Source organism: Neophocaena asiaeorientalis, unplaced genomic scaffold (assembly GCF_003031525.2).
Source record: "Neophocaena asiaeorientalis asiaeorientalis breed wild unplaced genomic scaffold, Neophocaena_asiaeorientalis_V1.1 scaffold43, whole genome shotgun sequence".
In the NCBI taxonomy this organism is placed as follows: domain Eukaryota; kingdom Metazoa; phylum Chordata; class Mammalia; order Artiodactyla; family Phocoenidae; genus Neophocaena; species Neophocaena asiaeorientalis.
Window position 1 is genome coordinate 6,626,377 of NW_020173674.1, and position 13,813 is coordinate 6,640,189.

Consider the following 13,813-nt stretch of genomic DNA (forward strand, 5'->3'; position numbering starts at 1 on the left):
GCCCCCTGGACTCCCTTCCCCTCCCCCATCCCGCTGTTGCGCCCGCGCGGACAAGGGCCGTGGGGGAGGGGTCCAGGGCGCGCGCGCCCGTCCCTCGCTGAGCAGCCGGTGTCGCGCGCCGCGGCGGGGCCGAAGAAAGTCGGCTCACGGGGGCGCGCTCGACGAGAGCACGCGGCATCCAAACCTGGCCCGGGGGCGGCGAAGGAAAAGCGCGCGATAGGTCTCGGCGCGCGCGCCCCACCCAGGGGCTGTTCCTGTCTGCGCGTCACCCTCCCTCTCTGGCGGGTCTGTCTCGAGAGCAGGTGGCAGGGATGCTCGCAAGGGGCGGGGGCGGCGCGGCTAGCGGGGATGCGGGAGTGTCCGGGTCCGGGCGCAGGCGCCTGGGATTAGAGATTTGCACCGCGCAGCACAGAGCGGACAGCGCGGAGATCACGGCCGTGCTCGGGAGCTAGCGAGCCCACAAGGCGAGCTGGGTTCGCAGACTACACCCGGCGGAGGCTGGAACGGCGCTGTCGGCCGGCGCGTGCGCACACGGTCCGGCCTGGCTGCTGGGCCCGAAGCCGTGGACCAGCGGGGCTGTCGGCTTTCCAGGATGGGGCCTGAGGGTGGAGCCGAGTTTAGGGAAGTGACCCAGGCGGGCACCGCCCGGAAACCACCCCGTCCCCTGTGTTCGGCCCGAGGGCTGCGAGAGCCGACGGTTGGGTAATTTGTCCAGGCCCGCAGCGCAGGGGGGGCGATAAGCTTGTCGGTAAGGGCGCTTCCTTAGGGTTGAGGCCCTGGAGGTGTTGCTTCCTCTAGGTACGGGTTTTTTTCGGGGAGGGGGCTGAGTCTAGCCGATCTCCTTTCCCCGCCTACTCCGGAAGCGGCTCAGTCACGTGGCCGGCTTCCTCTGCAGTTCCGGGAGCGGGGGCAGATTTCACCGTGGACAGTCTCACCCCCATTCCTGGCTAGAGTGGCCCCCAACACGACCCAGAATAGAAGTTTAAAGAGCTCTCACGGACCGTGGGCCCTTGAGTTTGGACTGCTAACTTCTATCAGCGACCTTTGGGGCCTGCATTTTTTTCCGGAGAACAGGGAGTTGTCGGGTAGGGCCGTAATTAGGGGTTTGTTGTTCTTGCTTTGGTTTAGGAAGACTCCAGCAGAGAAAGGGATACCTTGTGTGATAACTGCGTTGAACAGTTCTGATGGGCTTGCTAGAACTGTTGAGCACCGTTGGTGACTCCTCTAGCGTTGTGGGTCCTGGTTCTCTCTTAGAGATGACTATGACCTGGTTGTCTGGGTCCCCTTCTACTCTCTGTGAAGTTCTGAGTCAGCGCTATGCAAAAGCTGAGACTGAGTATTGTGCGTCTGTAGGTTCTTTTAATTCTGGATTCACATCTTGGCCAAGACTTTGCTTTTCACAGGTCTTTAATCTAGCCTGCAGGATGTCGGAGTGGGGAGGAATGGTGTTGAATTATGTGATCAGAGGTCTCTTCTGTGGCGGCTCTTCTGGGGTTGTGTCACATCTGATCCTTTGACAGTGACTTGGATGGGAAACTAGTGATACTTGTCTTGGGAAGGGGATTAATGACGTCTTGGGGCTGAGGACTATATTTGTTGACATCTAGACAGATTTCCTAAGAAAGCAAAGGAGGGACTTCAGGGCACGTCCCAGAAACTTGTTCCTTATGAGGTGCGTGTGGCTCGTCCTCTAGGCCTCTGGTGTGGCTGTCTCTGATGGGGTCATCAAAGTGTTCAACGACATGAAGGTGCGTAAGTCGTCGACACCAGAGGAGGTGAAGAAGCGCAAGAAGGCGGTGCTCTTCTGCCTGAGCGAGGACAAGAAGAACATCATCTTGGAGGAGGGCAAGGAGATCCTGGTAGGTGATGTGGGCCAGACTGTAGACGACCCCTACACCACCTTTGTCAAGATGCTGCCAGACAAGGACTGCCGCTACGCCCTCTATGACGCAACCTATGAGACCAAGGAGAGCAAGAAGGAGGACCTGGTGTTCATCTTCTGGTGAGCTTCTCCTGCAGGCACCTTTTCCTGTCACCTGCTGTAGCTCTGCCCCACCCTGCTTTCCCAGGACAGGAAGGTCTGTGGCTCCTTGTTAACCCAGTGGTGTGCGTTTCACGGGAGGGTGTTGTAATAAAATGCCTGTCAGTGAGGAACTTGATAAAAGCTTGAACGTTAGGGGCCAGCTCAGGGGTTTCTGGAAGTCCTGTATCACTTCAGGGCACTTGCTAGACTTGGAGGAGGGGGCTTTGCGGCAAGTTCTCTGATTCTGTTTCCCTCCAGGGCCCCTGAGTGTGCACCCCTTAAGAGCAAAATGATCTACGCCAGCTCCAAGGACGCCATCAAGAAGAAGCTGACGGGTAAGGGCCAGCGCTGGTGGTGCCGTATGCCCTTGCATTCAGGCCTTGGCTGCAGGGTGGGGTGGACGGCATGGTAGAGGAGAGCCCTCTCTCTCTCCTTTTCACTACCCGCTGGATGTAGCCTTATCCCACCATCTGTTCTGCTGGCTCCTTCCCAGCCGCAGCACACCCACTCCCGCCCCAGGGCTCCCTCTCACAGATGCTCCCCCTTCTCCTCCACAGGGATCAAGCATGAATTGCAAGCAAACTGCTACGAGGAGGTCAAGGACCGCTGCACCCTGGCAGAGAAGCTGGGGGGCAGCGCCGTCATCTCTCTGGAGGGCAAGCCTTTGTGAGCCCCCTCCAGCCCCCTGCCTGGAGCATCTGGCAGCCCCAGACCTGCCCATGGGGGTTGCAGGCTGCCCCCTTCCTGCCAGACCGGAGGGGCTGGGGGGATCCCAGCAGGGGGAGGGCAGTCCCTTCACCCCAGTTGCCAAACAGCCCCCCCACCCCCTGGACCTTCCTCCTCCTCCCTCCATCCCTGACGGTTCTGGCCTTCCCAAACCGCTTTTGATCTTCTGATTCCTCTTGGGTTGAAACAGACCAAGTTCCCCCCAGGAACCCCTGTTTGGGGGGGACCTGTATTTTTTTTAACGACACCCCAGTTCCCTCCTTGTTCCTTCCTTTTCCCATGCTGCCAACTTCTAACCACAATAGTGACTCTGTGCTTGTCTGTTTAGTTCTGTGTATAAATGGAATGTTGTGGAGATGACCCCTCCCTGCGCCGCCCGGTTCCCTTCCCCCTTGCCCCTGGTCACAGCCACTCATGGAAGCAGGACCAGTAAGGGACCCTCAATTAAAAAAACAAAAAAAAACCACACAACAATAAAAAGGCTCACTAATGGGATGTTTGTTTTGAGGTTGGGGCCCAGGGGACCTTGGGGGCGGGTAGGCTGGGAGAATGTGCAGCATCTCTTCCCTAACCCTCCCTCCAGCCAGCCCCACACACCCTCATTTCCCGCCAGTGACTAGCTGAGCCTCCTTTCTGACAGTTCCCTCTCTGTATCCTGGCGTCATAGTTGGCAGCAGCCTGGAAGGTAGCTGAGCCAGGGTGTGTCTGCTGCTGGCTGCAGGGGTTCCTTGAACAGAGGGGCTTAATCCCTGAACTGGTTTCTTCTGTTGCCTTGACCCAGGTGGGCAGTAGGACAGTGAGGCCCATTCCGTGATCCCCTGTGCAGTCTTGCCCAGATGTGGGCCCCGAGACTACAAGTTACTGGTTGCTTCTTGAGCTTTTTCTCCACCTTCAGTATTTGGTCTTTGCTCTGCTCTCTCCCCTGGATGGCTGACTCATTTATGAGGGCTGGGTCCAGTGGCTGCTGTGAGTCCGAAGCCAGGTTGAGTCTTTGGCCTTCTGCAGATGTGGCTGGGGGCCAGGGTGGGGCCAGCAAGGTGGAGTCCAGGACTTCAGACCCAGGTGTCTTGGGCTCCACCTTCCTGTGTTTAACCAAGAGAGTGTTGGCTAGAGCCCCACGCTTCTTGCTGGCATTGCTGTGGGCTCTTTTCCAGCCCTGTGCTTTAGGTTTAGGTTTTCACCTGCCCTGCAGGTAAGGTGGAAGTGTTGCCCTAGGGGTGGTGGTGATGGAAGATTTATACCCTGCCCCCTCCTCCGCCTCCCACCATCAACTAAAAAAAAGCCTCCTGAAGTTAAAGAGCTGGTTCCTTAGTTCCTTGGAGCTTGCCAGTATCTCTGGTAGGGAGGCAGGAAGGGGTAGTTCCATTTTACTGATTAGGAAATGGGTGTAGAGAATTTATAATTCGTTTTATGCGTGGTTTTTTCCCGGGTTTATGGGGGTGGTGGCACGCCTTGAAGACTGCTCCTGGATTCCAAGTTTTGGGTCTTGTACCTTCCCACAGAGAGCACCACTGGCACTCTGAAAAATGGCTGAAGACACTGCAGGGGTGTCCCCCACCGTGTTCCCCCAGGATCTGGTCTCTACCATGGTGCCCCGATAGAGGATGTACTTGGTGGGCCCTCCAACTGGGAAGTCAGGACAAGCAAGCCTCCTTGGTACAGAACCAGGCTTTTTATTTGTGAACAAGCTGGAGACAAATGAACTCGGGGGCCAGAGGTGGGTTGAGGCTACCCCATAGCCTCTGGGGAGGGATGTCAGGGCCCCTGGGTTTCCCCAGGTTAGGGCTCTGCTTACCTGTGGCCAAGTGTGGTGCCCATGCTGCCCTATCTTGCAGGGCCTGGCACCTTGGGGTAGGGGTAGGCCTTGCCCCGAGAAGTCACGGGGCATGGTGAGTGGCTCCTGGGGTGGGGAAGGAGGCATCTTGCTGGGGTGGGAGGTCGGGGGGCACTCTGGTGGCTCTAAGGTTCCCCCTTGAGGGTGACAAGGGTGTTCCGGAGAAGCAGGGTGCTGGCCTGCAGAGGAGAGATTCTTGATGGCTCTCATCTGCTGCTACCCCCTCTGTTACCCCACCTTGCATAGCCCCTCTGTCCCCATCCCTGTCCTCAGCAATAACAGCTACCATTTATTGAGGCCTCACTACCAATGACAGAAGGGAATGGTCCTGATCCAAAATGGGGAACTGTGGTCCTGAACAGCTGGGGCTGCTCCTGGCAGCCCGACCTCCACCGCACCCCCCATGCGCCAAGACACTTGATAAGGGCCTAGAGGCCCAGCGGTGGGAGGCCAGGAAAGCAGCAAGAAGGCTCGGTGAGGCTGGAGGGCTCACCTTAGCGTGTTTGAGCTCCAGCTCCGCCAGCTCGATGAGGTTCTTGCGGAAGGAGGAGACGCGGCGGGATCTGAAGTCCATGAGCTCTGGAGAAGAGAGGAATGGGGACCCCGGCAGAGTCAGCAGTGCAGTGGCAGGGGCTCCAGGGCCGTGGGGCTTACCCTGCTTGGCTGAGTCCGAGAGGCGTTCAAAGCGCTGGCAGCACAGCTGCTGGTGGCTCTCGGCGGTCCGCACCTCCCGGTTCCTGGTGCGCGCCTTGTCCAGTGCCTTGTTGGCGTTCTCATAGTCTGCCAGCGCCCGCAGCCGCCGGTACAGCAGGTCCTGGGGCCGGCAGGGGCACAGGATCCCTGGCCCACGGCCCTTGCCTACCTGCCCGCCCTCCCTGGTGGCTCCAGCCCCGAGGTCTGCTCTGGGGCCACCTCTCACCTTGGCTGCCTGTGAGTCGCGCACGTAGTACCTCAGCATGTCCGACAGCTTCAGGTCCTCGTCAGAAGCCACTCGGCCCTCCAGTTTCTGCATCAGGAAAGTGGAGGCTGGGGAGGGAGCTGGTGGGGGGGCAGCTAAGGACTGGGGGTGCTGCTGTTCATCTAAACACCAAGTAGGGTCACTTGATCCCCACGCTATGTCAAGCCCTGTGGTTCGGGGGAGCAGGCCAGGGAAGGCTTCACAGAGGAGGCGGCATCTGATCTGGATCTTGGGGGTTGAGCAGGGCTTAGACGACAGCCAAAGGCTTTGCAGGTGTGCAAGCCTGGTATGTTTTCAGGGAACCATAAGTTCAGTGGGGCACTTGGGCAGCAGTGGGCCAGATCACAACAGGCTTAAGATGCAAGCTAGGGACTTTGGGCTTTGTGTCTTGGGTAGTTTCAAGGAGGGATAGGGTCACTGAAGGGCCCTGAGCAGGGAAGAGATGGGGTCCAACGGACATTTTAGGAAGACTGGCACACTGGTGACTTTCTTGGAGAGGAGTTCAGGAAGAGCGTGTCTGTGGCAGGATGCTGGCAGCACGGAACAGTCTGCCAGAGGCACGTGGCACATCCTTGTAAGTGCCTCGCCAAGCCACTTCCCACCTCCTCCCCCATCACCACACACCCACACTTGAGGCTGGATCCCTGTCTCCACTCCATCTCTTATTAAACTAGTCTGCAGAGTGAGTCCAGGGCCTCACTGAGCCCAAGTTATCACCGAACATTCCAAAATGACCCTGGAGCTTTCCCCTCTCCCGGGACACTCTCTTCCCTGCAAAGGATCATTGGGTGGCCTTTCAACACAGAAGGCAGTACTCACCCTTAGTCGTTCAAAGAGCTCTGCCAATTTGAGGAAGCTCCTAGGAGGCGGTGGGGAGGAGTTAGGGCAGGGGTCTTAGGGATTGCTTAAAGCTTCCCTGCCCTGGTGAACCTTCCCTCTCTCTCGCAAAGCCCAAGAGGAGCTTCTGCATCTCCCACTAGAGCTGATAGTAGGCTTCCATGGAGTGACCCCTCATGGACAGACACAGTATTATGGGCAAAGAAAGAGGGCAGAGGGGCAAGAGGGAGTCCTCACGTCTTTAGCTGGTTGACTTCTTGTGTTCCCAGACTGCTCAGTGCAGCTGAGATAGGGATATAATCATCTGCCAGGCCTGTTGGGGAAGAGCCGTCTATCAGAGCCCCTTGGTCTGCACGTCAAGTCCCAGCCCTGGTGTTTGTGGCCACGGGCAGACACAGGGCGTTTCCTGCTCTCTCCTCGCCCCTGGGGAGTAGGGCCCCTGGGGAGTAGGGCCCCTGGGGAGTAGGGCCCCTGGGGAGAGTCCAGGGCCCCTGGGACCCTGCGTACACTTGTGAGAGTGCATGACTCGGTCTGCCCGGAGGCAGGCGTCCCGGATGCGGGTGTGGTACTCCAGCAGGAAGGTCCTCTCATGCTCGAAGAAGTCATCCACCTCCTAAGGGAGCCAGACAGGACCCACTCACACCGAGTCACCAGGAGCAGCGCAGTCTCGGGCTCCCGGGCGTGGCACAATCTCCCTCTAGGCGGGGCCCCATCAGTGGCTTCCCTCCCACAGGGACCCAGGGTCTCAATCCTTGCTGGGGACTTGAGGCCCTGGGTTGAATCCAGAGAGGGGGCCCCCCAAGTCACCTTGAGCCCTGACATGCCAGTGATGAGGGCTTCATCTGCAGACTTCACAATATTCCTCAGAAACCCCCCAAGGAGCTCCTTCCTGTTCTTTCCTCGGACACTCAGCTGAGGCACACGTGGGGAGGGTGTGACGTCAGGGTGGGCATTTGCACCTCCCACCCCCGGCATATACCACTCGCCGAGCTGATGAGATAGCGGCCTGAGCCCACTTAGAGCCTTGCCCCCCACCCCCGGGGGGACCCCAGCTCTGTGGCCCAGCTCACATCCTGGCCATATTCCAAAAAGACAAAGAAGTTGTGGTCTCGACGCAGGGTGGGGTGGGCCGCCAGGCGCTGCAGAAAGACTTCATGCATCGCAACTGTCTTCTTAAAGATGGCCAGATACTCCCTGCAGAGGAGGGCAGGCAGCTCGCGGGCCCTCCCTGGCTCCTTCCCCCATCCTGCCCCCTTCCCCCTCGGCAGCCCTGGAGCGAGGAGCAGGGTCCTAAGCATCCACAGGGGACAGTCAGGGGATAAACCCTGGGGCTGTCAGGAGAGGCTGGGCTGGGGCTTTGTCACAGACAGGAACGGGAGGCGGCACTCACGCTTCCAGTTCCTCCTTCATTTTGGCAAACTCTTCCCGCGTGATAGAGCTGTCTCCCTCACCCAACTTCTGCAGTTTTTCCCTTGAAGCCTCAAAGTCTGGCCTTGGAGGGGCTGGGGGGATCTGCTCCAAGGAGGGACAGAGCTGGAAGTCCTCTCGTCGTTGAGAAGGCCGTCACCCGCGCCCCGAAGCCTGGCCCAGCCTCCCGGCCTCCCCCCGGTGCCCAGGCCGGCCTGTCCTCACAATGAGACCGGCGTACTCCTCGTTTTCCACGTAGGCATTGTGTAGCCAGATGAACTCTTCATGATGTCGCACGACTGAGAACTCGGTCTGGGCCAAGTGAGGGACGCAGCTCTGGAAGCCAGGGAACCTAGCTGAGGTGTCTTTCCTCCCCTGCCCAAACCCTACACCCACCAAGCTTCCCGGGCACCCACTTTTGGGCCTCCCCAATCCCACATCCCATGGGAGGCATCCATGACTACCCTCAGGAGGGTGGACAGGGGATGGTAGTACTTGGGGCCTTAGGCAGGCAAAGGCTGTACGAGACTAGACAAGATGCCCTCTTTCTCAGAGGGCCAGGGGCCAAGAGCCAGGCTGAGGAGCCGGGCCCAGAGGCTACGCGGGCATCTGCGCGCCGGGCTCCTGAAGCAGCCATCTGAACGCCCCCTGCTCCGGCGCAGCCTCACCTTGGTTTGAACAGTGAATTTCACCTTGTCCCGCTCGCTGACGGCATCAGAGATCTCCACCTGTAAGGACCTGTCTCCTTGCAGGTCCGGGGACATGGAGGAGGGCTGTGGGGGAAGGGAGGTCCCTGACATGACTGGCCACGCCCCCCCCGCCCATCCTCGCTGCAGGCTTCCGGTCCTCCTGCAGAGCCCACCTCAGCAGCATTACTCCCACCACGCCCTGGGGGCGCCGGCTGTTCCCCCCCACCTCCCGAGGGATCCTGATAAGTCACTGCTCAGGATTCACAATGACACTTTCCCACCCTGCCATCCTCTGAAGTAGGCAGAACTCTCCCCGTTTGATAGGCCTGGAAGCTGTGACCACCAGAGAAGTGAAATAACTTGGCCGAGATCATACAGGTGCAAAGCGGCAAGGCCAGATTTGAACAGAGTTTCTCGGTTCCAAACCCCATGCACTTCCTCAGTTACCGGCCCACCCCTTCTCAGCTGGTTACCTCAGGTACATTTCACCAGGTGTAAAGTGAGCTGGATAAGATGGTCCCACCCCTTTTGAGGGGCTCCTGAGACCATTCCATTCACTACGTTTGGTACCAAGAGGCACTGACTTGGAGGCCAAGCACTTGTATTTTTTCTCTAAGTGAAAAGGTCCTTGAGGCACCAAGTTACTAGTTCATTCTTACACTGAGCTATCTCAACAAGCATTTAGTGAACACCTGCTATGTCCACACCATTGTGCCAAGAGGTACTAGGTAGAGAGGTAGAGGCTCAGAAGCCACTCTCCCTTCAAGTACTACTCACCAGTATATAAACTGACACCTGCCCACCTCTCACACCCAGACGCCTCCCTCTCTCCTCTCACAGGCTTTAGCACTTATTTGGGACACTGTGGGACCACTCTTAGACTTCTAGCACCATAGATTAATTTTACCTGGCCTTGAGCCTCATATCAATGCAGTTACACAGTATATACTATTTTGTGTCCATGTTCTTTAGTGAGACCCATCTATGTCATTGAGTGCAGTGTTTCTTTTTCATTGCTGTGTAGTGTTCCATCGTATGACCGTATCGTAGTTTATCCATTCTACTGTTGGTGGTCTTTTGGATTATTTCAAGTTTGGGGCTATTATGAATAAAGCTGCCATGAACATTCTTGCATATATCTTTTGAGGGACCTTAGTACTCATTTCTGTTGGGTACGAGAATGGCTTCGTCAGAGGGTAGGCATGTGTTTAAAACGCTTTCATAGATACTGCCAAACAGTTTTCCAAGGTGACTGTACTAATTCACACTCCCTCCAGCACTGAATGAAAGTTCCAGTTGCACCACATCCTTGCCAACATTTAGAATTGTTAGTCCTTTTAATTTTAGCCTTACTGGTGGAGGTACAGTAATACTGCATTGCGGGGACTTCCCTGGTGGTCCAGTGGTTAAGACTCCATGCTCCCAATGCAGGGGGCCCAGGTTCAATCCCTGGTCAGGGAACTAGATCCCGCATGCCACAACTGAAAGATCCCACGTGCCGCAACTAAAAAAAAAAGATCCCACATGCCACAACAAAGATCCCGCGTGTGGCAACGAAGATCCCACGTGCCACAACTAAGACCAGTGCCACCAAATAAATAAATATATCTTTTTTTTAAAAAATAGTGCATAGTGGCTTTAACTTGTATTCCCTGGTGAGAAATGATATTGAACACCATTTCATGTACCTATTAGACATTCAGATATCTTCTTTTGTAAAGTGCCTATTCATGTCTTTTGCTCCTCCCTGCCATCCTCTTTTAAAAATCAGATCATCTTTCTCTTATTGATTTGTAGGAACTCTTTAAATATCCTGGAGACAAGCCCTTTGTCAGTTATATGTTTTGCCAATATCTCCTACTCTATGGGTTGCCTTTTCACTCTCTTAATGGCTTATAATTTTACAAGCTCAACATATCAATCTTTTCTGGTTTGTGTACTCTTGAAGAAGCACTCCTACCCCAAGGTCATGAAGATAGTCTCCTATTTTTTTCTTCCAGAAATTAACAGTTTTAGGTCTATGATCCATTTAATTCATCTTGTATGCAGTGTAAGGTATGGGTTGTGATTCATTTTTGCCCTATAAATAGCCAGTGATTTTACCACTATTTGTTTAAAAACACTATTTTCTCACTATTGATTTGTTTTGGTAGAAAATCAATTGACCTCATAAGTGTGATCAGTTCTGTATTCTCTATTCTGTTCCACTGATCTATATATCTATACTTTTGATAATATCACACTCTCTTGATTACTGTAATTGACAGGCAACGTTGAAATCAGGTAGAATTAACTTTGTTCTTTTTCAAAATCATTTTGGCTAGTGTAGATCCTTTGCATTTCCACATAAATTTTAGAATCAGCTTGTTATTTTCTACCCCCAAAGAACTTTCTGGGATTTGATTGAGATTACATTGAATCTATAGATCAAATTGAGAAGGACAGACATTTTTACAATACTGAATCTTCCAGTCTATGAACATGGAATATCTTTCCAGTGATTTAGGTCTTCTTTAATTTTTCTCAGTAATTATATATATATATATATATATAGATTTATTTATTTGTTTATTTTTGGCTGCGTTGGGTCTTGGTTGCTGTGTGCGGGTTTTCTCTGGTTGTGGCGAGCGGGGGCTACTCTTCGTTGTGGTGCGCAGGCCTCAGTAGTTGTGGCTCACGGGCTGTAGAGTGCAGGCTCAGTAGTTGTGGCGCACGGGCTTAGCTGCTCTGCGGCATATGTAATTTTTTATTTTGCATATTTTGAAACTGTTATTAGGTGCATAAAATTGAGGAGTGTTTTCTTGTTGAACTGACTCTTTAATCATTATAAAATGTTCCTCTTTATTTCTAGTAATACTTCTTTCTTGTCTTCCAGTCTGAAATTGATAAAGCCACACCAGCTTTCTTTTGGTGTGTTCATAGTGTACATATTCCATCAGTTTTTCAATATTTCTATGTCCTTATAGCAGGTTTTTTTTTTTTTTGCGGTACGCGGGCCTCTCACTGTTGTGGCCTCTTCCGTTGCGGAGCACAGGCTCCGGACCCACAGGCTCAGCGGCCATGGCTCACGGGCCCAGCCGCTCCGCGGCATGTGGGATCTTCCCGGACTGGGGCACGAACCTGTGTCTCCTGCATCGGCAGGCGGACTCTCAACCACTGTGCCACCAGGGAAGCCCTGGCAAGCATATTCTTAACCACTGCGCCACCAGGGAAGCCCAGATGTTTGTTTTTTAACTGTAGTTTTTGTTCCATTCATTATTATTGTAATTACTGATATAGTAGGCTATAAACCTGCCATCTTACTTTTTGTTTTCTCTTCATCTCATCTGTTTTTTGTTCCTTTATTCTTTCTTTCTTTTTTTTAAAACAAATTTTTATTGGAGTATAGTTGCTTTATTCTTTCTTTCTTGATTTCTGTTAGATTACTCAAGTATTTTATGTTATTTCATTTTCTCTGTTATATTTTTACTTACATATTCATTTATTACTCTTTTCACTTCTCTATATTTATAGGAGAATTTTGAAGAAGCCAATGATTACTCTGGAGGACATGGTCTAATAACAGATTTTCAAAGAGTCTGGCATCTACAAAGGTTAGGGGTGCACCCAACAGTTTGACAGCCCAGTATATCCTTAGAACACATAGCATCCACTATTACTGGTAACAGTAATAGTAATATAATAGCTAACACTTATATTTGCTCTACTTATATGCCAGGCATTGGTCTAAGCATTTTATATATATTAACTAATTTTTTAAATATTTTTTTTGATGTGGACCATTTTTAAAGTCTTTATTGAATTTGTTACATTATTGCTTCTGCGTTATGTTTTGGATTTTTGACCACAACGCATGTGTGATCTTAGCTCCCCCACCAGGGATAGAACCTGCACCCCCTGCATTGGAAGGCAAAGTCTTAACCACTGGACCGCCATGGAAGTCCCTGTGTTAACTAATTTACCATGAATATGAACATAGATAAACACTGAAACAGATGCTTTCTGTTCCATACTTTGGTCTCTCACCCCTCTCACTTCTTCAAATTCCACTGATCCCCATTCCTCACTTCTTGGCTTCTCCAACACCCCCATGGCAGGCTCTGCCTCTGTCCAACTGCCCCCCACCCCCAAAGTCTGGCTCATTGGTGCAATAGGCCCCCAAGTCCCCTGTCTCCTTCCTGCTTGGTAACTGCTTGAGGGAGATAGGACTTCAAAGGTGGACCACAGCTGCTCCATCCTTATCCTCAGTCACAGCCCACTAGGCACATTCCTCCTACCCCTGAAAGTGTGCACCTCTGTATGCCCCACCCCTAACCATCCTTGGCACAAGGATGCTCAGAAACTATTTGTTGAATGAAGTCAAGAGGAAAGAATGAATGGTCTCATGATTACATGAACATAGATACACAAGTGAAGCCATTAGTGCTGAACAGTATTCCCCCACCTTGGGAAAGGAGGAGGGTACTCCAGCCCCTTCTCAATCCCTAACATCCTTCCTTCTTCCCCATCAAACCAGCATGAGTCGGTCCTGGGAAGGGGATGAGTAAGAGTGACGGGTCCTTTTCCATCTGTCGGGGCCACGGTAAACCCTGCCTCCTTTGACATCCTCACCAGCCCCCATGCTGATGCCACGGAAGCGCCCCACCCCCTTGCTCAGGTCTCGCCTTTCTCTAGCTCATGCGTGGGCACGAACACACACACACACACACACACACACACACACCCCATTCCCTGATTGGGCATCACTGGGTATCATGGAGTGAGGTGAAGGTTGGGAGGGTGTTTGCATCCTTTCTGTACCTTGCTCTCCTTCCCAGCCTCTAGATGCTCCTCCATCACTCTCGTGCTCGACTACAGCACACAAGAATTCCGCGGCGGGTTACTGCCCGCGCGCTCCCGTAGGTTGGTCGCCGGTAAATCGCCCCGAGGAACGGACCCAGTGGGGATCCTATCAGCTGACAGAGGCACTCTCCCCTCCCTACCAAGGAGTCACCTGGAGCCGGGCGTGGTTCCACGCCGTTCCCTCGCAGCCGCGCCTTTTGATTGGGTAGCAGGTTTACCGTGCGGGACACCATTGGCTGCAACGCCTGTCGTTCCTGTGCCTGGGCCCCAGCTTTTAAGGGGCAGCGCGGAACTGAGAGGGCCGGGAACAACCCACAGCTTGGAGAATGGAGTCGGGGGGCGGGGGGACTCTAGGATCGCAGAGGTCTAGTGTCGCGTCAGCCCACGCCCCAGGCTGGCTGACTCCCGCCCGCCGCCCCTCTGGGCCGCGCCTTCTAACGGCCTGGCGCGGCCTGCGCGTGCGCACTACCCTAGTCTCGCGCCCTACAGGCGGTGGG

At 53.9% G+C, this 13,813-nt stretch overlaps 2 protein-coding genes and 1 non-coding gene across 5 annotated transcripts in view; 2 read left to right on the plus strand and 1 right to left on the minus strand.

The window, feature by feature from the left end:
• Window positions 1–3,244, plus strand: part of CFL1 (cofilin 1) — a 3,625-nt gene extending 381 nt beyond the window's left edge. The window contains exons 1-4 of one of the 2 annotated variants that reach the window (XM_024749242.1): window positions 943–1,085; window positions 1,695–2,002; window positions 2,282–2,358; window positions 2,581–3,239. In XM_024749242.1, coding sequence (XP_024605010.1) covers window positions 1,743–2,002; window positions 2,282–2,358; window positions 2,581–2,693 — 450 coding nt within the window. In that variant the 5' untranslated portion in view covers window positions 943–1,085; window positions 1,695–1,742 and the 3' untranslated portion in view covers window positions 2,694–3,239. Of the gene's footprint in view, window positions 1–942; window positions 1,086–1,694; window positions 2,003–2,281; window positions 2,359–2,580 lie in introns of those variants that run through there. The other variant, XM_024749241.1, reaches the window with a different exon arrangement.
• A 1,374-nt stretch (window positions 3,245–4,618) lies between these two features.
• Window positions 4,619–13,398, minus strand: SNX32 (sorting nexin 32). Of its 2 annotated transcripts, XM_024749240.1 has the most exons (12): window positions 13,275–13,398; window positions 8,454–8,558; window positions 8,011–8,121; window positions 7,769–7,890; window positions 7,449–7,572; window positions 7,186–7,290; window positions 6,886–6,991; window positions 6,616–6,691; window positions 6,361–6,400; window positions 5,238–5,589; window positions 5,077–5,162; window positions 4,619–4,762 (listed from the first exon to the last, which is right to left on the minus strand). In XM_024749240.1, exons 1-12 carry the CDS (start codon window positions 13,308–13,310, stop codon window positions 4,709–4,711), a joined length of 1,317 nt encoding a protein of 438 aa, XP_024605008.1. In that variant the 5' UTR covers window positions 13,311–13,398; the 3' UTR covers window positions 4,619–4,708. The 2 variants fall into 2 exon arrangements, with proteins under 2 accessions (XP_024605008.1, XP_024605007.1); XM_024749239.1 differs by having other exon boundaries at window positions 5,077–5,589.
• TRNAW-CCA (transfer RNA tryptophan (anticodon CCA)) lies at window positions 9,863–9,935 on the plus strand. The gene has a single exon. It is a non-coding gene; the product is annotated as a tRNA-Trp (tRNA).
• Window positions 13,399–13,813: the final 415 nt, after the last annotated feature.